General features: G+C 43.6%; 1 protein-coding gene and 1 long non-coding RNA gene across 9 annotated transcripts; one reads left to right on the forward strand and one right to left on the reverse strand.

The window, feature by feature from the left end:
• Positions 1–55: 55 nt before the first annotated feature.
• map7b (microtubule-associated protein 7b) lies at positions 56–25,532 on the reverse strand. 8 transcript variants are annotated; one of them, XM_047573639.1, is made up of 20 exons: positions 24,450–25,532; positions 13,070–13,234; positions 12,894–12,971; positions 12,200–12,363; positions 10,833–10,950; positions 10,366–10,467; positions 9,847–9,957; positions 9,069–9,164; positions 7,813–7,932; positions 6,085–6,257; positions 4,909–5,048; positions 4,422–4,681; positions 4,188–4,338; positions 3,931–4,102; positions 2,729–2,833; positions 2,587–2,637; positions 2,465–2,489; positions 2,262–2,376; positions 1,996–2,177; positions 56–1,728 (listed from the first exon to the last, which is right to left on the reverse strand). In XM_047573639.1, exons 1-20 carry the CDS (start codon positions 24,493–24,495, stop codon positions 1,718–1,720), a joined length of 2,385 nt encoding a protein of 794 aa, XP_047429595.1. In that variant the 5' UTR covers positions 24,496–25,532; the 3' UTR covers positions 56–1,717. The 8 variants fall into 8 exon arrangements, with proteins under 8 accessions (XP_047429595.1, XP_047429591.1, XP_047429592.1 ...); XM_047573635.1 differs by lacking the exon at positions 24,450–25,532 and adding an exon at positions 20,650–21,413; XM_047573636.1 differs by lacking the exon at positions 24,450–25,532 and adding an exon at positions 20,650–21,411 and having other exon boundaries at positions 6,085–6,233.
• LOC124998964 lies at positions 22,826–24,712 on the forward strand. Its single transcript, XR_007111115.1, has 2 exons — positions 22,826–24,170; positions 24,442–24,712. It is a non-coding gene; the product is annotated as an uncharacterized LOC124998964 (long non-coding RNA).

The following is a 25,532-nucleotide window of genomic DNA, read 5'->3' on the forward strand; positions in this document are numbered from 1 at the left end:
TATAATCTTGCTTTGGCTAGAAATTAAAACACAATCATTGACAAGAATCCGTGAATAGGTAATCAATTCAAAAAGTTTTATTTACTTTCCAAACAGTACAGCTGTAAGAGTTGTCCAGAGAACTCAGTGTTTCAGTGGCTCAAAGACCTCGTCCCACAGCCTCTGAACCAAAGGGCTCTTGTGGTCTTCGTAAAATATTTACTTTTATACATAATTTAGAGGATCAAGTTACCCGCATGCTACGTACTACTGACAGAGAGCCGCAGTACATAACAGACATCTGAAAGTTGCTTCATTTTTTTAAGGGTGGAAAAGGAAACGAAAGTGCAAAAGTTTGAGAGCATGATGCAAAGAGAGCAGCGTTGGTGAGAAGAAGTGTGATGTGCAGGTTCCGGTGTTCAGCAGTCTGTCATGAAAAACCTCAAAGGATAAGCAGTTTAACATCAGAGCTCTTATATGATGAAAGAACATTTAATTACCGCCTTTCATGCTTTAAAATAAATCGAGAAAAGGAAGCCACTGGATGGTTTGGACACGTGGCCACAGTGTCGTACTAGGAATGCATATCTTCATCAAAGTCACCTCATTCCTTCTACGATGCAGTAAGGCATAGGAGGATCAAAAGCAGCAGCACTTCTTCTCAAATCCTTAATCCAGAATTTCAAATGAATCACATTATTATTATCAACATTAACATCACATGTTAATTCTTTTAATACATTTTTTTTTTTAAACTCACGTGGCCAAAACAAAGGGCGACCGCCAAAGCTACAAGCACGGTGCAGGTGCAGCGTTGACGGGGTTTAAACGAGAAGGGTAGACAAATGATAAGGGCTTCAATTTGAAGATAAAGTGAAGGACAAAATAAAGAATCACGTTTTATCTTAACAGCAATTAAATAGACCTAAACAAAAAATCTGATGTTTACACTCTAATTCTCAGTTGTCTCGGTGAGAACGTGTTGTAATTATTAAACCTAAAGTCCATAATACTCCATCACCCCCCGTCTCAACCCAATAATAACCTCTAGTTTTAAACACTGTAGACACAGCAGAATATATTACATTACACGACTCTTTCCAGTAGTCTCAATACAACTTATTCATTCCTATATTCAATCTCTTCTGTAACATTTCAACAGAAATGTCGAAAGGTGAGAATTACCAGGTTCCAGTGCATTAATGAAACCTGCTAATTCTCAGTGTTGTACAAGCTCCCGTTATAAAGTCCCATCTGATTGCAGCATGTCTACAGCAAAAAAAAAAAGAAAAAAAATCTCTTCAAGTATCAGATCTCAGTTTACATTATTATCAGTTTCTCATTCACACTCACAATCACACATCTTGAGAGTCACAGTCGGCCTTTCGAAGTCCTCCCGTGACGTCAGGACGTCCACGTCGGTGGAAGCTGGGGGTGCACGCACAACAAATATTACGACCCGGTGTAATCGAGGTCAGAGACGGAGAGACGAGCTCTTCCCTCGAGTTGGTCCCGGGGAAAAGGCTTCTCTCTGGGGACGCTTTGGGGAGATCTTTGGAGACACCATCTTTGGGAAGTGGCTGCGGTGCTCGTCTGTCGCGGGAAGGTGAGGAAGTAAGAATCTGGTGCTGTGAGTCCTTCCTTTGATTCAGTCCGACAGCTCCTTGTTTCTCCACTTCTCTCTCTATCCTGTCCTCCCGTCTCTACAGGTGTGGAGTCATCGTGTCTGATCAGGGCATCAGGCAACGTCTAAATATCAGAAGAACGAACAAAAAAAAAAGATCATTTGATGAGCAGATGGTTTTTTTATGGTCTACGTCTCAGGATTAGTTTGGAGCCTATATTTCCCATGATGCAACCCAAAGGCAATGTCCCCTGTAGGAGTAGGACCTCAGTCATTTTCCTGAGTACCAGAAGCTATATATAATAAGATGATTACACCAAAGTTTGAACAGGCCCTAACTCAGGAAGAAAGGTTAAGGAAGACGACTGTGAGAAAAGGTGATGGTTACTGACCAGGTCCCTGCTGGGCTGTTATCTCCTCTACTCCACTCAGAGGCTTCAGGAGGCCGTTTTCTGTGAACGCTACAACAGGAACTCTTCCCTCTTCCTCCGGCTGCTGCTGCTCTTCCCCTTCAGGAGGAGACAGCCTGGGTTGTGGGGGCAGTGAAATCACCTCTTCAAACTCTCCGTTCTCCCTGGAAAAAACAGAGGACGGTGAGTCGAAGCTCGGTTAGAGTGACACATCAACAACAACCGCGAGCTGTCGCCTCCGGCTCTACCTCTGGTCGGGATGGCTCAGTGCTGTGCTGCTGGGGTTTGTGCTGGGCTCGGGCTGGCGGCCGTTGCTATTGTGTGATACTGTCACTGCAGACGGAGCAGGGGGGGCAGGGGTCACTGATGGTGAAACACAATCAATACGGTAGTCAGTCAGGAGGGCAACCTGAGAGGTACACTGCTGCTGAGGTTATTTAAATAGAATTACCTGCACCGTCTCCGTTGCTGACTTTCTGGAGAACGGATGGAAAAAAACCAGAATGAATATTCAATAAAGACTTTTGGATATTTGGTAGAATGTGAAAGTGTTTTCCTTCTATCTTCTTTCACCTTTTCTGATGTGTCTGAACGTCTTGTCCTCTTCATGATCTCCTCAAGACGCTGGTGTTTAGGAGAGGATAAAAGAACTTTAGGATGCGCTTTACTCTACGAACAATATGTGTGAATCACTTCGTACGTGAGCGTACGTCACCTTCTTTCTCTCCAAACGTTCAGCCTCCTCCTTCTGGAAGTGTTTCTCTCTCTCCTGTCTGAGTCGTTCGGCCTCCTCCCTCTGTCTAGACTCCTCCTCCTCTTTCTAACACACACACAGGTTAATCTGATTGTTTGATCTGTCAAGTGCCAAAACCACACTTCCTGGTGGTTCAACACAACGAGAGTCAACACAACTGTGTGTAATAATCAGGGCCTGACATCAACTTTTTTGTTCACCAGCCACTGTGGCTAGTTGTTTTCCAAAGTTACTAACCACTCAGCACTAGCTGCAGTTTTGCTGTTGGTGCAAAAGCCCCAAAAATATCTTTTAGAAAAACGTCAGTACAGGTCAGTATTCAGCGCCACCAAGGTTCTGCATCGGCCTAAAGCTCCTGTTATATGAAAATATGCAGTCTATAGTAATAAAATGTATGGTTTCTTATCACATATTAAAATCCCACTTAGAAGGAGGCTTACAACTAAATTATTCAATAATGTGACCAAAGTAATGATTCAAAGAGTTCTTATTTGTGTGAAAATTTGCTTCCTAGTTATTTTCACATCTGCGCTTTCTTTTCTTTTCTTCTTCTTCTTTGCCGGGGACATGTCATTCTTCAGCCATGTTTCCAGTGTTTTGTCCTCCAGATAAATTAAATGTTACATTGGGAAAATGCTCCATTTTCCTAGTTATTAAGTGACTTAACATTGGGTGTTGTTGGTTGCCAGGGGCAACAGTGTCTACCTCGCTGTCAGGGGCAGCAGTGGTCAATTGAGAAATAATCACCACTGAATGTTGGCGATTGACCAATTGAGAATTTAAGAGAGCCTTGTTCTAATTTTCATTTAACAGGCCTTTCTTTTTCTTTGTCTCTCCATCCTGCGATCCATCTTCAGCTTTTCTTTTGTTTGTCTCCTCCTTGGGTTTTCTGACACCTTCAATACGAGTCCACATTATCGCTTCACCACTTCACAACCGTACTCTACCCAGAGAACGCCTGACTACGGTGATGTCGGTCATGAGTGTTGCTCATGGGAGTTGTAGTGTTGTAGCCTCACTTTGCATTTCGTTTATTGTTTCAGATGCCATTAAACATTAAAAAATGTTTATAAAATTCAGTGGCTGTGTTACATGCTGCTGCTGAAATTCACCCGCATGTGTGTGTTGGCAGGTGTTAATGTCAAGTCCTGGTGATAACTAACCTGTTTCTGAAGTTTTTCTGCCTCCTCTCTCTCTTTCTGAAGTCTCTCTTCTTCAGCTTTCTTCTTGTCCTCCTCTTCCTTCCTTCTCCTCTCCTCCGCCTGCCGTTGAGCCTCCTCCTCCCTCTTCGCCCTTTCCTCTGCCTTGCGGCGAGCCATCTCCTCCTTCGCTATTCTGTGCAAACACAGACAAGTCACAGGGATGAAGACGCGCGCCTCTCTTAACTGTAACCCGCCTCGTGCGGCTCCAGCCATCGCACCTCGCCTGCTCCTCCTGTTGCCTGCGCTCCTCCTCCTCTCTCTCCCTTTGCTCTCGGGCCAGCCGGCGCTTCTCAGCCAGGATGCGACTGGCCTCCTCTGGATCTGTGGTGCCTGCTGAGGGTTTGTGAGCTGGAGGGCTGCTTACCCTCGCTACAAGGCATTGAAAAGAAATTATAATCAGCTTATGTGATGAAATGACTGATTAAAACACTGTTTAGAGAGTGGACGCTGACCGCTGGCTGCTGCTGGTGCCTGCTCGGTGGAAGGCTTGTTCTGACCCAGCGGCTGAGGACGAGGCTGAGGGGGGCTGAGGACCTGATAGCCCTCGTCCTCCTCCTCCTCCTCCTCCTCCTCCTCCTGGGCTCTGGTGGGTGTTGAAGGTTTGGAGCTCTCCGGTGTGACCCTGACGGGACGAAGGTTTCCAGGGTCTTCTGCCCCCGGAGACTTAAGCAGCTTGGGAGTTGGAGGGCGGCCGACTGGCTTCTGTGGAGGTCTGTGTGTAAGGAAAAGGAGGAGCTACGAAACATGTCCGAAAACAGTCAAATGTCCTCATCTGTAATTTATGTTTCATATCCGATTGATCAGGAGAACAACTGTTAATTTCTCTAAAATGTCACTCACCAGTAACACTCCAGTTCTTCTCTGATCAATCCATAATTTCATTATATCAAAAGTAGTTCAGCCTCTTATCACAGGCCCACACCGGGGCTATTCTCCTACCTGCCAGGAGAGGGTGCCGTCACTTTGCTTTTCCTCTTGCTTGGAGAAGAGGCGCGCTTGCTCGGGGGCAAAGTCAGAATGGGAGCCAGTGGGAGTGACAGGTTGCTCCACGACTTCCTGACATGGTCTCTTTCCTTCTGCTGCAGGGGCAACACACGTAGTAGAGAAAATAGATTAAAAAAAAAGGTTATTCGAAACAGCTCTTCACAAAAACATCCCCAGCAACACACAAAGTAATCACAGTAGATGCCTTGGTGCTCTAGTGACTGCAGTAGAAGAAGATGATCAGTAAAAGGATTAGACTCAGACAGCCTTCACCTGGCCCTGCGTGACCTCCGCCACAGACACCACGAAACCAAAACTAAACTCTACTTTACTTCTATTATCTCTCGTTTGTAGTAACGGCAACATAATAGTATCTTTACATACAAGGTAAACAATTCTCATTCACACTAATATAATATTAACCTAACTGTACCTCAAACCGTTATGGAGGATAATAGGTGTAATATAAGTATAAACAGTGTTCCACTGGTGCTGTGGAGTGGGTCTGGATTATCTGCTGAATGCACAAAGCTCACTTTGAGTCAGAGAGCAGGATGTACAGTATAGAAGATACCTTCCCTCTAAGACCTTAATGGCATAAGCCGGGACACAGCAGCAGACAGATGGACAGGGGGACAATAGTGTGTGATAGCAAACATGATCTATTGTTTCTGACTGATCTGGGACATTATTGACATGGAAGAGGCACTGAGAGGAAGAGGAGAGGGTGGCTGAGGGTAGTAAAACGACAGAAAGGTGAAATATTTAACATAATTTAAAATACATATATATATACACACTACCAGTCAAAGGTTTGGACACACCTTCTCATTCGATCTACTTTCTACATTGTAGATACATACTGAAGACATTAAATATATGAAGCAAGATATATGTAATTATGTAGCAAAGAAAAATTGTTAAATAACACTAAATACGTCCTCAAAGTAGTGATTCAGTGAGAATCTACAATGTAAATAGTCTTAAAAATAAAGAAAAACTTCTTAGATGAGACAGTGTGTTCAAACTTTTAACTGGTGGAGTACATCTATATATATTTAAAACTCCACTCTCACAGTTCGCCATCACAAATGGACAGTTTCATTTGGACACATGGACGGCGCCGCCTACTTGTGTCGGTCCGGTCGTCCTCCTCCGCGGGGTGGTGGAAGACGAGGACGCCGTCTCCCTGCTGAGGCTCCTCTCGTGGCTGCGGCAGTGAGGGAGCGGCTGGGCCTGCAGGGCCTTAAAGGACATGGAGCCCATGGGGTGGCAGGACACTGAGCGAGGACACACAGGCAAGGCTACAGTGATGTACGAGGTGGGAATGTTTAAGGAGGTGTGGACCGGGACAGTGTGAGGAGTTGTGGGAAACCAGACAGGAAGGAATGAGCGGGATGTCAGGTGAATTATTAAAGAAATGCCAAGAGTTTGGGGAAAGTCAGCGGAGGATTGGAAGGAATGAGAAGGTGATGTTTGATAGGAACAAAAAACAGAAGAAAGAAAGCATTAGTGCTACTGTTTGGACGAACTGCTGCAAATAAGCTGCAACCATCACTTGGGAATAGTTTGCACTTGGTCTGATTGATCACGTTAGTTCATACAGTTACACTATTGTACTTTTATATTTGGAGTATTTCCAGAGTAGGCTGAGATATTATCATTAGCTGTAAAAGAAAACCCAGTGTTGGAAGCATTTCTACTTTGACAAACTACAAACTACCACACACAAAAGAAGTGAACATGCAACACTGATTAAAAACATGCAGAACACACAGAGAACATAAACACATGCGAGAAGTGCCTTTTCACATACTGTAGATCACGCAGGACACGTGAAAGTGTGCAGAGTAGAGGAAAACAAGAGGTCGTGTGACTGTGTTGTGCGAGTGTAATAGAGTGTGGTTACACAAAACACACTTCCTTCAGCAAAGGGAACAGCATCATGTATTTCTGCACAAGATGCTGTAAATTCTCAGGAAAAGTAAATCACAACAAACACATCATTTCAAGATCTATCCGTGACTGAAACCCTTTAAGACCTGAGCATCCGCCTGCACGTAAAAATAAAGCTTACGGTATTTGAATTACCGTAACTCACCGACGGACAAAACTCAAGGTGTGGCTGAACGCTGGGAAGCTGGGGGAAAAAAAGCTGCCATTACGGTAATGATGTGCAGCGCTGCTGTTGGCTGCCGGTTAGGGAGCGATGCCAGACCGTGGAGCTCCAGGAAGAGAAGAGTTGTTTGGAGGAATTCGTTGGCAAAACCCTTGAGATGTCACAAAGGTCTTCCAGACAAAAGCACAACTTCCCAGTGTTCAGCCACGCTTTGAACGTTGTCAGTAGCAAACCACTGTGAGTTACGGTAATTCAAATATCGCATGCTTTAACGTGTCACCAGCGATACGTTCAGGCTTTAAAGGGTTAAAGTTGGCTGTGATATGATAGATATTACATATGAATCGGTAACTTGTCTTCATTTTTTTTTTTCTGCTGTGGTAACAACGTAGTAAAACAAGGCATAATATCAATGGAGAAATACTTGAGCAGCTTACTTATTCAGACCTTTGTGTTTGTGTGTGTGAGCGGGGGAACGCAGCTTTGGGTGCCTGATACAGTCCGTTAAAGGGAGTTTCAGACAGTATAATGCTATAAGTCTGACTAAATCTGATTAAATTCCAAAACTGGTCCGGTCAAGAGTCCAAAATACAAACAGGCGACGTTTTGTAGCACTGGAAGATGCAGTGATTTATAGCGTTGTGTGTCCTTCTGAACATCTGTTTCAGGTGCCTCCAGACCTAAAAAGCCTGTTTCTTTTTTCTTTTTTTTTTTTTAAATCAGGGTCAGGTGTTTCTTACATGTTTGCTCTCCAGACAGGCTCATGGCACTGCGGCTGCGGGCCAGGTAGGAGTGCGTCGGCTGCTGCAGGCGGTTCACCACGTTGCTCTCCCATGGCGTCAAGGGGAGGCGGCGCAACCCTGAAAACACACAGTTTTCAGATGTGCAGCCAAAACTGTTAACTTCCCATTGGTCAGTCCAAGCAATCAGTGAGAAGAGATTAGGAATGATGCATAACGACTCCATTTGTTACCCGCTCCCTCATTAAACTGAGAGCTAAAGAGAAGCTGTACCCATGCACAGGCTGCTGTGTTACACCTCCACCTGCATGCAACGGACTGTTAATCATGGCAGAAAGCAAACAGCCTGGCGTGAAGCGCAAACCAAGGGCAAACAGCACTTAAATAACGAGTGCAGAGCAAAGCACATCAGCAGTTTAGGAAAACAGCCTTTAATTATCTCTGATTTCTGACATCTGCGATTTCACCAGCCAAATAACTCAACAAATGCTCACAGCTTTTTGCAAGTAAGTTAAAAATATTTGGCTTTTACTCAAGTAGGAATATTTTATTTAATTCACGATAACCTCATTAGCCACATAAAAGAGACACGAGAGGGTGTATCAGACTAAACATGCAGCTTTGCAGTAAGGTTTGAGGATGGGGCAAAGATACTAGAACTGGGCTGAAAACTGTTCTATGAATATGAATAAGTGTCTACCCTACGCCACTACACATGAAACAGAACGTTTGAGTCAATGTGTTGCAATAAAGGGGGATTGGTTGACTGCTTGATATGCAGCACGTCTGACTGTTTGAAATGTGGGTGTCAAATTTGCGGCTGGGATAAAAACAGCATACAGTGTTCCCACAAAAACAAAAAGATTATCCCACAGAGGATTAGAGAAAGGGGTCACGCCAGAGGGGGAAAAAAAATTCTTGATCCCTCTCATGAAACACAAGTGCAAACACGTGCACGTATACGGCGCGAGGCGGAACGCGAGCGTTCATATTGATGATGATACTGTAAATATAATCTCACATCATTCTGTGATAGAAGGATTTCTGAATCACTGTGTTGACTTAATGTCTTACATCATCCAAGAGATGAGTCCTTGTGGTGGAAAACTGATATACATATTCCTAGAAAGGGACCATTCACGAGTTTTTTGCTCTTTATGAAATTCATTAACAGTTTCCAGCCCAGGATCTTCATATGCTTTGCAACACAAGGTGCAGAGTATAAAGTGAGAGACCAAAAATTCCCCAGGAGACACCTGTGTTTCTGTGCTGGGTGGTCTTCCCCGGATGTAGGCGGGGTTTGGATTGAGCTTTGCTTATAACAGGGGAGGAGGTTGTCCTCATGTGTAAGCCTGTCAGCAACATATGGACATCAAAGAATGCATGAGCTGATAGTGACATTACCACTGACAAAATATAGATAAATACAGAAAGGACAGGAACTTGTTAGCATAACTATATAAGACTTTACATCTCATTAGATGTAAAACGACAGGTTGTTGTTTCCCTATTCCCTATAAGCTCATAATAATAAACTCTGTTTGTATTGCTTTGTTTTTCTATGGATGAAGCATGTTGAAAGGTGCTTTAGTGGTGAGGCCCACTGTATTCTTCCACATTGGACAGGATCTGACTTGCCATTTCCACTTTTCCATTCTTTAAACTAAGCTAATTATCTGCTGGGTATATCCTCACGTTTACTGTAACAGCGACGGCACTCTTTTTCTTTCTGAAGAAGAGAGCAATCTAAGGTCCTATAATATAATATGTTTTGTGCTTTTTCTTTGTATTAAAGTCATTAAAAGAATAAAACTGTGACTACGTTTCCATGGACTAGTATACTGAGTATAATAATCTGAATAATAGTCTAATAAATATGCCTCAGTCACACTAACCTAGCCTGATCAGGAACTGGAACAGGCAGTTTAAACTTCTGAGAATCTATTAAACAGGAAAACAATAGGGCCAAACTACTATGTCATGTAATTAAAAAATGACAGAGTAAACTAGGTGCGTTGTGTGTATTTGCGTTACCTCTGTCCGGTGAGTGTAGGAGTGTGGCAGAGGAGGAGGAGAGGCGCTTGGTAATGACAGGATCTGTGTGTTTGGATAAATTCATTGTGGACACTGACCGTCTGTCAGCATCTAGGAGCAAACAAAGAGGACAGAAACAAGTCAACGGCGTGTTTAACAGCTGGACGTAAGGCAGATAAGAAGGGAAGAAAGAGAAAGCTGGAGCCAGCAGTCTCTCTCTGAAAGGCTTCTAGTGTGGTTAATTCAGGTTCGGCTTGAAAAACTACCAACAACTTGAAAAATGAATTAGTTCTAAGTCTGTCATCTAGAAGTGAAACTAAAATGGCCTCGATGATCCTACTCTTTGGGATGTTATTTGAAGTCACACATGGACGGCTACGTGCAAATAAAACAACAAACACTAACCATGCATTTCACACCGGCCTACGTTTAGACTAACGAGAGTGAGCTACGACGGTGCTGCACGGTTACGGTGCTAAAGCTAGCCAGCTAACTGACACGGTGCTATGTAATATTCACATTGAGCCGTCATTCCGTATCGGCAGCAGACACTGAAAGCACTCTGCATGTGCTCCAGTCCAGCAAGGTCGAGTGGATAGAGGAAAGCCGACTCGACAAAACCTGGACCAGGAGGGTAAAAGGACAATAGCGGAGAAACAAAGAGCAGAGAGCAGGTAGAGGGAGGAAGGGAGTCGGAGAGAGGTTGAGTTTGAGAATAGAGGATAGAGAGAGAGAGAGGGAGAGGGAGAGGCAGAGATGGGTGTGAGTGAGCAGCATGAACAGAGGCAGAGGATCTGAAAAGTTCATTATAAACACTGCAGAACAATACTGACAAGTATCAGGGAGAGGACATATCAAAAGTATTCAATCAATGTGAACGCATCAATAACACCGACACTAACATATTGCTTCAACACACTTTAATGAACACAAGCAAACTAGCAGCGTTGGCGTGTGCAGGGAGTGTGTGAGCTGTGTTAAAGTACCGGCTGGTGTGCTGGGTGTGTTTGTGTGCAGAGCGCCTCCCCAGGACCAGCGGTTTGACTTCGGTCTGGTTTTCTGGCTCCTCTCCTGCGTCCGGCGGATAACAGCCTCGTGACGAGCCTTCAGTCACAAAGACAACAAAAGGAAATGTCCTGTGTGCCCAGTTGTACCAGTAAATGTCCGATACAATCAAACCTGCCCAAAACAAAAGTAAAACTGCTCTGTCTCTCTGTCGCTAGTTTCTAGGCTGTAGAAGCAGACGTTTATTATCATCCTAGAATGTTAAGATGTGATTAGATTTAGATTATACAGTGAAAATGGTTTAGTAGCTGCCAACTGCTACATTTACAGGGACGCTAGTGTCTTACTATTAATAACAACAATAGCCCAGTCACAACAAAAATATCTCATGTAACCAGCTCGACAGTAGCAGACGAGTCTAGATGAAAGGAATTTTCAGAGTGATGGAGAGATGTGCTGTAAGCCTTTGATTAAAAAGTAAACATGCAGTCCAACAGGTTCCTAGGAGCAAGAATCGCAGTCATAGCAAAACAACATCCCGTTCAAACAAGTCACTGAAAAGACGAAGTGGCTGGAATGCGGATCCACCCCGGTCATCTCCTTCTACTGAATCAATTAAGTGCTGTCATTGAAGTTAGGGCCAGAACCGCTGCCTTTGTTTCATGTCTAAAGGCTTAAAGCTCCACCTTTTCTGACATGCTCAAAGTGGTTCGCGTCATGTTCCGAGGAAGATGTTAATGTTAATATTAACTTAATTCAAAATTAAATGAAATATATCGTTCAGGCTTAAAACTAAGTAGTAATAGTGCATCCGTGCAGACTGTCTGAGTGATTCTGTTTTCACATTTAGTATTTTCTCCTGAGCCGTAAAGCTCTTTTGATGAAAAGCACTTCATAAATCCTGCGATTTACTGTGAGATTTAACCTTTAAGATGATTTTGCTCTCTAGAAAAATATGTTGCTTTTGCAAAGTCATCAATATTGCTGTTCCAGCTCATTAAAACAAAAACCTAGTTCACTCTGGAGCAGTTTAGTTACTACAGAACTAGAAACTGTCAGCAAACAACAGCTGACAGATGCTAAACATCATTGTTTCTCCAAGATACTAAAGGTTTAAGATAATTTATATATTTTGTTGGTTAATGTTGAAGATAGTGATTGACAGAACTGTATTTTAGGGCTGTTTTCTCTTGGTCTCTTGACAATATGTGCCTGCCCAGAATCTTTAGTTGAGACGTTGTGGGAGTAAAAAGGGGAAACGACAGGGCCCATGTGAGGTGAGCAGGTCAATTTCGGACTTGTGTGGATATGAGCATCTTAGTGTTTACGTCGAGAGCAAAAATCCCACCTTGTCCTCCTCTAGTTTCTGCCGTCGTTTCTCCTCCACGGCAGCGCGTCTCTTGTCCTCCTTTATCCGCTGCTCCTCCAGCTTTCTCCTCCTCTCCTCCAGGAGCTTCTCGTAGTGCTGCTTGGCTCGCTCCTCACGTGCCTGCCACTGCGCCTCCTTGGCAGCTGAAGCGCAGCGCGTGCACATAAACACACACCGTTAACACCGATTTGATCTTTATGTGTGCATGTGAAAAAAAAATCACACACACACACAGGCTTACAGCAGCAGCAGCAGTGTGATGGGTCAGCTGTAGATCATGTGACTAAGCTTTAGCTTTCAACACAAAGCAAATCCCTCAACCTCTCAGCTGGGACCGGACGTATGACCGCTGTAACACGATTGTATAAACGCATGCACACTTTAACACGAAAAATAAAATACACAACAACAATCAAGCTCCGGCTCCCATCGCACACTCCCACAAAACAACACCACCACCACCACCACCACCAGCCTTCCTAAAACCTGTCCCGTAGACTGCGTCGTTATGTAATACAGGAATCCATGGCAACAGGGTGCCTGGCTTCAGCCTAGACTTTTATGTAACAAGCGGAGAACAGCTACCAACCGAGTTCAGTCGCAATATGTTGTGGGAAATACAAAGGAGAAAGTCAAGAGTGCATTTAAGGCCACTAAACTCTTTGTAACTTACCATTCTGCTTCTCACGCTCCTCCCGCCGCTCACGGGCCTGCCGCAGCCTCTCGTCAATCTTGTTAAAAAGCGACGAGTCTGCAGCACAAAAAAATTTAACAGTAGCATAAAATAAAGTCAGCAGGCGACGCGGAGTCAGAACGAGATGGGTGTTTGTTTCACTCGGTGTAATTTACCTGTTTTGGTGGCAGCATTGTTATTGGGGCTGTTGCTGGTGGTGGCGCGACTGGGGGTGGGCGTGGGGGTCAGAGTGGGAGTGTAGGTCTGTCCGGAGCCCGCAGAGCTGGGACGGGTCGCTGAAGACAGGGTTCCGTCCTCCGACTTGTACTGGGAGTAGGATGCTGGACGGAAGGACAAAGACGTGTCACGAAACATAATGAGGAAAGATTGGAAGATGGAAAGTTGGAAGTTGGAAAGAAGGTGAAAGAGCGATGGAGAAATCGAAAGGAAAAATTGTAGGGCAGCTCCATGACTGGTTAACTATCCTGGACTCCTTATGTAAAGATCATCACCTGCTGCTGTCATAAAAGTTTTACTACCAAATAAAACACCGCCACCACCACAGGTGCCCTTTCTCAGAGTCAAAAGTGTCTTTAAAGCGTAATTATAACATCCACATATTGCTCTACCAAATATTTAAAAAGTACAGTTTTCCACACAAACTGTCTCAAATGCATCGTAAATACAGTGTCTTTGATAAATTAGCACCTGACAGAAAGATTTACCTCCCAGTTGTGCACTGAGACACGCGCACAGCAGTGAGCCTCCCGGCTGACTCAACATCACATGACACAATACACTTCCTTATCCTTACTTAGTGTATACAATGCATGATAATAAGTCGTACCGCAAGGTCGTAAGTGTGCAAAGGGCCACAGATGTGTGGCCGCACACCCTGATCGTTATCTCCATGTGTTTTCTCATTTGGAGGCTGTAAGAGAGGACGTCCTGCATCTGACAGCGAAGAACTACCTTCACTTTTAGAGTTAGTTGTACTGACAGCGGTCAAGTCAGTTTTCACATGTCTTTTACTGCTTATCAAAGGAAGCTTGTGGGCTGCAGGATAATATAAAAGAAAATGTATTCAAATGGTAAAAAAATAAATAAATAAAATAACACGTTTGTTCTCAATGAAGGCTATTGTTTAAATAAAAATTTATGAAAAACGAATAAAAACAACAAAAATGCAGATTCATTTGTAGTGAAAATGCCAATACCCTGCAAGCTCACCACTGCAAATAAATCAATGATGGTCGGAAAGCTTATTAACGTATTACATCCAACCTGTGTGTGTGTTGATTTTGATTCAAAATAGCCGTAGCTTTAAAACAAAGTCTAGAAGAAAAAGACAAACTGAACACAACGCGATATATGACTCATGTCATGTCTCACAAAAGGGAGCAGTGGAAAAAACAAGTGTGGAAAGGTCTACCTACATCCCAAGAGTGGACTCGCTGCCTTTAGTGTATTTTTAAGCTCTGCGCTTTAACTCGGCAGGTAAAACTAAATGTACTCTGACATCTCAAATATCCCCACTGAGTTGGACTATTGATTAAAGGTGCTGTCAGGCTCCAGGTGACTCAGCACTTACAGGTCAGCCTCCTGGACACTAAGCTTAACACTGGCCCTGACGCACAAAAACATGAACCAAATGTAAAAATAAAAATATACATGCCTAAGAACCTTGAGGTGGAAAGTTGGTTCAATAAGTTTGAAAACCATGGCATATATTGAGGCAGCAATAGCTCTGAACTGTATACTAGATACCGTAGGTGGGCAAAAAAAAGATTTCAGCACATCGCTTTTGTGAAGGAGGTGAGGATCGAGAGAGCGAAGCATCCACAGAGACCAGTGTGTCCCAGAAAGAGGACCGAATTAAATCAGTCTGACAAAGACTAACATGACAAACTGAAAATATAGACTGCACCTAAAATATCAACACACCCTATTTGAGACTGTTCTCGCTCTTTTATCCTTTACTGACATGACGCCGTAGGAAAAGAGTTGCAAAAGTTTAATAGGTGGTTTAGAGTTCTGTGTTAAGTTGACGCAGAAGCTACAGCAACAGCGTAGACCCACATGCAGAACCTGATGCCATAACCGAAGTGCTGCAGCCTGCAAGAGTTGTGATTGATCCATCTGGTAGAAGCATGTTTCCGCTTCAGTATTTCTGGCTGCTTCTCCATATCTGCAGTTTTTGAATTGATTGTTTTGGATTAATACAGGAGGAAAACATTAAGGAAAGGTTAATTGAGGAGGGTTCAGAGATAAAGATTTCAGCCAAAATTTCAGTCGCCATAGTTGATGGTGAAGCAGGAAGTGAAGAGTGAAGCAGGGAGTATAAATAGCTGTAAATTACGGTGTCTAGGTCTCGCAGTAGCCTTAAGACTACAAGTGGGTTCTCTTGTGCCTGTGTTTTGCTTGTATGTTTAATCCAGAAAAAAAGGTGTGTTGCAGGAAACACTATCAATTTGAACTATCCATGCTGGCATCACACACTGACAAGTTTTTTGTCATCCACAAAAAACAAGCTGGACAAAGACATGAGGTCATAGCTGCGCGTCTAGGTATTGTATGTCACAGTGTATGGGACATCTGCAGACAGAGGTGTGTACTCAAGCATTCACAGGTCTACCCCGCCTCAGGTGGACCGAGGGTTTTTATAAGGATCATTGTTATAACCGGAAAGGCTGGACTGGGATTGTATGTTATTTCCCCCTGAAAAGATCAGCTCAATGAAAGAGGAGGCTAATGCGCTCCAGACAAACATTTAACTAGACACTTGAAATCACTTTTTGATTAAATACAGCATAAATGAGAATAAGCGAACACTGAATGAGATGTCATAAGTCCATACATTTAGATGAAAAAAAGGAAGAGTAATGAACAGTTTATTTTGTGCAAGATCCCTTCCAGTTAACATCTAGTGATGAAGTGGACGTTCAGAGGGGCCGGATAGAGAACTGTACAATGAGACGGTGGTGACTAAGGGCAGAACCACTCTCATCAATCTGACAGCTTGAACTGAAGCACTTCACTGTATAAGCAAATCAACCAACAGAAACCAACTACTCCCACTTGCAAAGACTCAAGACTGGAGGAGGAAGCTGAGTCAAACGACTTGTCAAAGAAAAATAACAACACCATTGTTAGAGCAGCAGCGCGCCTCCATGGAAATGTTTAATGACTGGTTATTGTAAACTAACCTACTCTTACACCAGCAGGTTGTAAATTGTTCTCGTTCGAAATTTGTCTTTATAGCCGTAGTAGTAGCAGTAACACAATCAACACACAATAGACAATAAAAGCTAGGGATGTCCCGATCAAGTTTATTTGGCCCTAATCTGACACCAGTCTTTTAAGATTCTGTATCAGCTGATCCTCCCTTGGACATTCATCAATGCTTTGTGTCTCTTCTTTGTATTGTCCTAGATCACATCGTGTGCACAGTGCGACTGTACTCAGTCCAATACATAGGGCGGTCAGTAATGGTCTGGTCATCCATCGCCATAGACTCCATAATGCTCTCTGGAGCATTTTTCACATTGATCTTTTCTCCGGGAAAGATTTCTCTTCTTTAAAAAGCAGCGTTCAGTGTTTGTTGTTGTTTCTGTGCAGCCTTTGCTCAACATATCGCGCTTATTTTTTTAAGTAGGTAGTATGGAACAATGATCTCCGACTACCACCTCTTTTTGTCAGGCTTTACGCAATGAGGAAGACATTTTTTTGATGTTACAAAGATGTGTATTTAGTTTATCGCAGATCTAAAAGATTTGTCTTGGCCGAAGCCCGACACTGAATTTAAATAAAGCTAAGCTAACATGTGCTAAAAACAATGTGGCCAATATTAACAACAACGCCCATAACAATATGTAGATATCCATTTATCGAACCCATGACAAGCTAGAATGTGTCACATCAATCCACAGTAATTCTTCTCATATTCTGAGGTGTCGTAGTAATGATGGAAAGTATGGCAGCCCACATGGTCCACACATGCAAACTGAGTAAACCCACATTTAACTTCCACGCTCTGATTTCAGGTCCTTTCAACAATCATTCAGCCATTCTAATTTTTAAAAACATTTTGTTCTGTTCACAATTAGGCCGAATAAGGACTCTCACTTTCTCTCACACTCTCTCAAACAGACTATGAATACAAGGTAGACTTTCCTGACAGAGCTTAGTAATTAAACAGGAAGCGATGAACTGGAGTTTTGACAACAAATGTCAATGGTCTGTGACCGGGATTTGCATGTAAGTCCAGGTCTGGGCAGCAGAGGGTTTTATTTTGACCAGACTAATACGCATTGGCCTGAAAAAAATGGTATGCAGTAATATAATAGTTATGCAGCAGGTAACAACTGATTCCATGTAATCACGGTTCACAAAGGGCCTTTAACTTTTCATGTCAGGGTTCAACTCTCAAAATTCCACATTTGTTAACCTGATTTCTACATCATCTCTGGTTGATATAACTTTTCATCCATTCCTAAAAAAAAACAAACTACAAACTCATTGGACGCCTTTTGCACTGTAAAGACACAATGAGCCAAACCTGATATAAGTATAAAACAAAATGAACAGACAGTAGATCAAGATGTGTCCTCCCACTGGCTCAAATGCTCATCTATCTGTTGTAAAGGTCATTACTCCAACAAACCCTTAAATAGCAATGAGTATATTTGCTTGTGCGCACTGGGCAGCAGTTTAACAACCTTTGCAAACACACTAAAGCCAGTTTAATATGGAGCATAATTGTAGCCGCCAACACTAAATGTCCTTATAACCATGGTCACAAGGTAACCTCCAGAGATCCGGACTACCTTTCACTCCTCCAGAGATTTACACAATTCAAATGAACAAAAGTATTTAAGTCCTACAAAAGACAGAGATCGGGGACAGATATACTACAAATTTGTAATATCTCGCTTAAAAATAAACTTTAAAAAGAAACAAAACCTTCAGAAACAATATTGACGTGTGTTAAGATCCATATTGAGTTAACAGTGTAGAACTCAGTGTACAAAACTAGATGGACATTAATGCCAAAGTATCTGTGCTCATTCTCCATCCTGCACCCTGTTCAATATGTATGGACTTGTTTGGGAAATCAGCCGAAGCTTCGGGGTGCGGGATGACCCAATAACTGAGTGCTAAGGGTGCATACCACATGGACTAAAATGTTCTTGAAAGCCGAGCCCGTTTCGGGACCTTTGTTGCATTCTCCTGGTGTATCACTAATACTACATCTAAATGAAGGGAAATGTCAAAAAGGGTCCGGGTTCTTTACCTGGATTGTGTTTCATAATTCCAGGGGCCAATCCTGAGGTGGGACTTGTCGTTCTCCTGGCAGGTGCTCACTCTGACTACTCAAACCGGACGGCCGGACTCAACCTTTCTACTTCCTGAAAACATCTTTCCCGGCAGAAGATAAAGCTCATATTCAAAGTTCATGGTGCAAATGAGAGAAGCCAAAAAGATCCATCCAAACCCAACTATTTATAGAGTAAAGGGAAAACGAGAGAGGGGTCAGTTACGGTCCGTGTCACTGCTGCTGAGAGGCGGTGTGAGACAGGTTGTGGCGACTTTCCAGCCCCCATCCTTTTGTCCATGTGTGCCTGTATGTGTGTGTAATAAGAGCATGTGTGTCGAAGAGAGTGAGGCACAGAGAGAGTGTGACTGTTTAATCTGCCCCTCCCTTCCTTTGCGCTGTGTGTGTGTGTGTGTGTGTGTTTGTGTGCGCGCTCCCCACCCCCAATCTATCTGCATTCATTGCCAGTCAGATTAAATGGTCAGAGTTGGCGATTAATGCTCTGCTGTCCGAGCCAGTGGGTAGCAGCAAGCATGCTGTGTGGCTCCTTCCTCCCCTGCAGCCTGAGAGGATTAGCCGCTGCTAATGCTAAGCTAAACTGTAAGCTCTAACCACCAGAGAGGCAAAGGGGGCAGGGATAGGAGTACTTCCTTTATAGTTACACTCTCAGGTCTTGATAACAGGTGGGAGAAGGGTGGCTTCAGCTTTGTAGTGCACACAAGCTGCGTTCACTGCAGATACACATGTATCAGGTCAAATGGTGGAAGGAATGTCTTGTGTCATCGAAAAAAGGGCCATGAATAATAGAAACCGCCACCATCCAGCAGCGAACATTTGCTGTCTCACGTTTCATGATAGCTGTCTGGTATTTTAAATAGAAACTTTGTTTGGATGCGCGACGATAAGACATATTTATCAGATTTTCATTCCGAGTGGGGACGGTCCAATACGTCGCTCATGTGGTTGTACAACAGCTCTGGGATTACTACACCTTCACACCAACATACAACAGCTATGCTAACAGAATCTGGGGTAGCAATATGTAACCAATGTTAGGTGCAAAGGTAGACTGCAGGAGTAGGTGGGGGTAAACACAAAAGGAGGAGGAAGGTAGGCAGGCTGGGTGGCTGTTAACGAAGAGTTTTTGACCTAGAAAAGTCCACGTGGCGACAGTTGGAACTTTTTGGCCTCTCCTACCCAATGTATAGAAGACACTAAGGTGCATACACATACAAACCCGTATGAATGGCATCGACTACACGTCCGTAGCAAAAGTTGCTCATGAAGCAAAATCAGCCTGTGGAAATATTCGGGTCAGAATTTAAGCTCCCATCAATTTTTAGGACGGCCATGCTGTTATTTACAAATTAAAAGGTCATTATAAATAACACGTGCCATCTTTAAAATAAAGACAAGTATCCAACAAATGCAGTGGCTTTATCTTGAGGGATGATGCTTACGGACAGACCACACAATCATCTCTACAGCTCCATCGTTCTCCCCATCTATCTCCTTTATTATTTATGGTTTAAGTGAGCACTTATATGAATGTTTGCACCATGAGGATCCTAAAGTATGCAGAAGAATGTTTTACACTGAAAGGAAATACAAGTATTTAGAAATCAGACCTGCTACTTTGTTTTGTCTTGTTCCTTCTATATTATTAGCTGATGGAGACAAATAATGTATCTAGAGAGAAATACCATTGCACTGACAACCCATTAAGCCTCTAGTTTCAGTCTGTAATACTCTCAACCTATAAATTATTTTGCCTTTTTTCCACCTGAATTTAATATTTAAGACAGAAACAGGTTACTGCAAACAACCAAAAGTTATTTCTGTAATCACATGCTCTCCTGCTGACTGACTGCCCAGCTTATTGATGCATTATGGACATTTGTGAAGTGGACTGCACCTACATTCTCATCTGCTGTCCTTGTCTTGACCTGATCTTGCCATGTCAGCGGATTTTCACTCACAAACACAAAACACAAACTGTGCTTGCTCACCAGTCCTGTCAGCCACCTGTCTACGGATGGCTGAGCGGGATGGGTTAAAGAGACCCAAGCAGACGGCATCACGTACACAAACCAGCAAACAGACACAGACACAGTCATGCGCACGCATCCTCCAGCACGTTAACACGATTAGGAACTTTGTATAAAAACTCCTAAAACATTAATTTATTATCATATTGACAGAGACACGTATACACTTTGTCTTTAATGACCCACATTTTCAGACCTGTTTTCGGACTGTCTGCTGCTGTGACTCTCTGGAGACTGGTTGAACATCACTCTGCCCCAGTAGCCTCTCTGTCCTAGATATTGATACCCTCTCTCTTTCTCTTTCTCTCTCTCACACACACACACACACAATTTAACAGTCTAAATGATCAGCACACAGCATCCAAACCCCTGCCAGTTTCCTGTTCCTCCATACCTCTTTTCTTCTTCTTGCAACCATGTTTCCGTCTCTGTCCCTCCTCTTCCTCAGTGATAGTGAAGAGTGCCGGGATAGCCGAACGGCTGCCTCCCTTCCTCAGCTTCCACTTGCCCCGCGGACACCCACCTCCTTCTCCTCGTCCTTTACTATCTGGCATTTCCTGCCCTGTTGCTAACCCTCCAGCCCCCCCGGCTAACTCACCCAACCGCCGCCCATCTCGCCCCTTCGGCGGAGGGTGAGGGGGTCGGCAGGTGAGCTGTGACGGACGCCGGAGGACGGAGGCGGTCAGGGTCACCCCTAGAAACCCCCGCCTCTGGTGAGGCACAGACAGCTAACGGCTAACGCTAGCAGCTACTTTCTTCTGGCTGCACATTTGCTGCTCTGCGTCTGAGACATCAGAAAGTGGAGAGAGAAAAGGGGAGAAGGGCGAGGAAGGAAGTACAGTGCAACGCCGAGTGGGAGTGTGACACAGACGAGCAGAGCGGCTCAGTGTGCCACATCCACAAAGGCTGTGATGGCGCGGAGAGAGTAAAAGAGAGTGGTGATGGAGTCTAAGGATGAGCTCTTGTAGCCTGGCTTAGAAGAGGAAAAACTTAATCCACAGGACTGGCTCAGTGGAGAGCTGTCTGGATCTGACTTCTTTTCACTCCTCAAGGGATGCTGCCTCCGCCGCCGCTACTTTAACCGCATCCCCTCCTCCCCTCCTCCCTGGATCTCCCTTGCTTGGCAAATGTAAACTTGTCAGAAGGATAACGTCACACACGCGCGCACACACACACACACACACACACACGGTGCCACCAAATACAGTACACAGGTGTGAGCGCAGTGCGGTTGTTAAAATATTCAGTGCAAATCCAGTGGCGGAAGGTGAGCCGGTACCGGTAAAGGGTTTCCCTGACAACGGCGGCACATGGGCCAATGACAACAGTGGGAGGGTAGAAGTCACAGAGCAGGAGCGCTTTCGTCTAATGTACACAGACACACACACACAAACCATACTCCCATTACTAGGAACGCACGCCTATGCACACACCAAACCAAACAATGCAGCACTGGAACTGCCTGTGTGGAAGGGGCGTGTCCAGAGAGCACATGGGTACGTGGCTCCGCCTCATCCTCCGCTTAAAGAGCCATCAGCTATTTGACATGTCGCACCATGGTAGGTGGTAAATATCTCATGCTGGTTCTTCACAACTGCACAGAAGAAGCAATGCGTAGCACATCACTATGTATATCTGAGCAGTATTATTGCAGCAACAATAATGAGCTGATTAGATCGAAGCCCTGTCCCACAACAGTGCAAACACCAACCTGAACAAACATTACAGGCGTTGTGTGCTTGTGCACATGTATCTCCAATCTGTTAAAAGGCAATAGACAAAGATTACACAGCCAGCATGTTAGCTCGATGCCAGCAGGGCTCTGCAGCAGAGAGAATATATTGACTGGAGGCAACCTTTTATAGGCCTCTCGACTCAGACCAGTTACAGTTGGACCTCTTCTTCTACTTGACTTTGTAAAATGAAAAACTTGTGCAAATCTTCAAAAACAAGTAATATTTATTAATAAAACGCATTCAAATCCCACGTTCGTGGACATTTAACGTATAAAGGGACTTGGAACCACCCTCGCCGCCGCATTTCCTCTGAGAACCCATGCTGCACAACCGCACACATTCATGAAAGAGCAATCTGATCTTTGTCCCTGTAGGACAGAGCCATGCTGTAATCCTACGCTCAGACTTTAACCTGATAGGTTACCTACACACCCTTCTCACACCTATTGAATGTGTCTCAGACAGACATTGAATGTGCGGCTGAAAAAAAGCACATTATGGTTATTTTTCCATTTGATTCCATGGATAAACAGCTATTTTTTAATCAAGCTTGACACTTGGGTTAAGAGGGTTATTGTGTTTAACGAGGACTTGGAAGGATTGGGAAGGAGTATTATAATAATCAAAAAATGTTAGATGTTCAGAGCAGTAGAACCGTGACCAAAGATGATAATATAATCTATATATAGATATATAAACCCAAAACTCCAGCGTTTTTTTTTTTACTTAAGTCATGAAAGTAGACAAAGATTAAACCAATAAAACAAAAGAAACAAAAATATTACACAGTCGTCTTTAACTACTGCTGTATGCAGGACTGATGATGGACAGGAAAGTGGACAGCAAGTGTAGCTACTCACAAGACAGGTGCACCGATGCTTAAGCAACATTTTGGTGCAGGCATATTTCAGGGCAGCTAGTGCTCGTCACTGGCAAATGGCAGATTTGGGCTAACAGGTGAAAGTCCTTTGAGATTCTGACATTTTTAGAGCTACAATTGTCGATGGTTGGAGCGACTGCGTGGCTTAAATTTTAACCCGGTATGGAAATATAAGATAAACCGGATAAAATGTATTAGTGATGAACACAAGCTCACTGGACAGCTTGAAAGCAGTTAAAGATCATAGGATGACTAGATATACCAGATGACTACATGGACACTCGCAGCCAAAAATATGGACACACCTTCTCATTCAGTTCCTCATGGGTGGTGCACATTTATTTTTTGAAAAACTGAAGACCAGCAAACTCTAAAAGGTTACTTAGACTACTGAAGTGACATAGTTAGACAGCTTTGTCAACTACTCACTCCTAACATACACATTAATAGAGTTCAGCTTCTAAATGTCATTACATGTTAAAATCAGAGCCAATGCCAATAACACTGTCTAGCATAGCATTTCTTTCAGATGGCACATTAGTTTTTATGCAATTTGACAAAAAAAAAATGTTTTATGAAACACAAGATTTATCCATGCAAAACTGATGATGGGTCATGTTATTTGCGATAGTAAGAGTTTGAACATCGACGCACAGTTGATAAACCGGGGAAACTGAAGGCACCACATTCCACTGAGTGACATCACAGACTGAAATATATCATTAAGAGTTGGTTGAAATCACCTGCCGTGTCATTAGACTAACTACTCTGTGGCTAGAGGCGATTCAAACATGCTGCTATTTTCATTTTTAAAAAAGAAACCAGTATGCCTACAGCTGATAGTGAATTATTATTAGTATTATTATCATTTGGGGATAGGTGACAACTGCTAAGCCATACTAATATTAACCCGTATTTAGCTACTTTTTTTGTTTTGTTTTGTTTTGTTGTTTTTTTGTGAGGGGGAGTGGCCCTTTTTTTTTTTTTTAGGTTAAATTAACAAACGACGACACCATAAAAGTGGTGTCAGGTGTTTTTTTCTTTTTTCTTTTAATAGGTTCCTTAACAAGACGGCTTAGACTAAAAAACGTGTTTAAAGTGCTCGTAAACGCCTGTGTATAAACTAGTAGCCTAAAGACACATTACTCGGCTCCCTCCGCGGCCCTCTCTTCTGCTCATTCCCATTAATTCACCTGTCACGTCAACGCAAAGCGCTTTTCGACGACTTGACAAAATGTCAGCAACAGGTGTCTGCCGCCGCGGGAGGAGCTCAAAGTGTCTCTAAATGAAGGCAAACAAGTAAGAACTATATGTTTAAAATAATAACAATAATGCCGGAGTAGTCTACGTGACACGCCGTGTTTAATAAACGTAAAAGCAACCGGTTGGGTGAGTTGGTTGATAGTTAATCCCGCTCCCGTGACCCGAGCCGGCTCCGAGTCTCTCTCTGTAATTCAGCGCTAAACGACGAGTAAATGGACCGCAGCCCCTCCGCTGAGCTGCCCGCAACACTTCGGGTAGCCGCTCGCCCGGTTATAAAGTTTGTCAAAGTAAAGTTTCCTGCCGGCAGGAACTCACCTTGGGACTCCGGAGGAGATGTGTCGCTGCCATCCTGGTCCGCCATTTCTCCTGACGTCAGCTGAGAGGGATCAGCGACAGGAACCAGAGCGACCTGCTGCGACGATCCTGAGACCAGGGACCAGGGACCGGGGCCCCTCCCCCGGACAGGTGGGCAAGGACGCGGGCCGGCATCGATTCAGTCACGGGAATTTAACCCTAAATATGTAATACACGTAATAATTCTCTGTGTAAATGAACTTTTATCACATTTGATTTAATTATTTTGAGCCATGCAGTTTTTGGGAGGAAACTCTACCTACAGCAACTACAGGATCAGAAAAAGGTGCTGTTGTCGGGGTTAACATATTTAAAATGTTAACTACTTTAAATAAATGTGAGATTTATTTTAATGAACCTAAAACAGGAAAACTGCATAAGTGAAACGGCAGCCACTATGGCTCCATAAATAATAATAACAGGCGTTGTGCTGACATCTGGTGGTGATCAGGAAAAGTACTTGCCAGTGAGTTGATCAGATATGGAATATAATCATAGATAAATGCGTTCCACAATTTGCAAAATCCTTCAACCTCTGCAAACAGTTTACAATACAGTCTTAGTTTTTATCCCCAAGAAGCTTCAGCCCCATTGAGACCAGAGCTTGCATTAACGGCACAGTAGCTGGGTGTCTGTGGAGCCTTCCCCATGCGAAATCACAAGCTGCACAGAGTTAGCAAGGTACCATCAGTCACCCAGCTGTCATGTTCCTGACAGAGCCGGCAGGCTGAGCTAACGCTCAGCTGACTGACAGTGTCACAAATGAGAAGGGGGTGGGGGCCAGATGGCTGCCTTTTGACACATTTTGCAAAGGCACCCATAAATCCCCTTAAACCACTGCAGGCCCTACAGCGCATTGATTATACTCGCTGAGGCTGTTAATATATAATGCTTTCTGAATGCCAAAGACAACACTCCCAACGATATCAAAACAGAAATCTTCCAACAAGTTGAAATGTAAAGATGAGGGAAAAGAAAGACACTATTAAAACAGATCACAAATATAAATATATGTACAAGTATGAACAAGCAAACATGCATGTG

Source organism: Mugil cephalus, chromosome 21 (genome assembly GCF_022458985.1).
Source record: "Mugil cephalus isolate CIBA_MC_2020 chromosome 21, CIBA_Mcephalus_1.1, whole genome shotgun sequence".
NCBI lineage: Eukaryota > Metazoa > Chordata > Actinopteri > Mugiliformes > Mugilidae > Mugil > Mugil cephalus.

What these genes read in the sequence shown, in the direction of transcription:
- map7b (XM_047573635.1), bottom strand. Translation starts at nt 20,809, where the DNA reads ATGCCAGATAGTAAAGGACGAGGAGAAGGAGGTGGGTGTCCGCGGGGC. An exon ending in ACGGCACCCTCTCCTGGCAG is followed by an intron (nt 4,682 to 4,908) that starts GTAGGAGAATAG and finishes CCTTACACACAG; the next exon opens with ACCTCCACAGAAGCCAGTCG. An exon ending in CTGAGCCATCCCGACCAGAG is followed by an intron (nt 2,178 to 2,261) that starts GTAGAGCCGGAG and finishes TGTTTTTTCCAG; the next exon opens with GGAGAACGGAGAGTTTGAAG.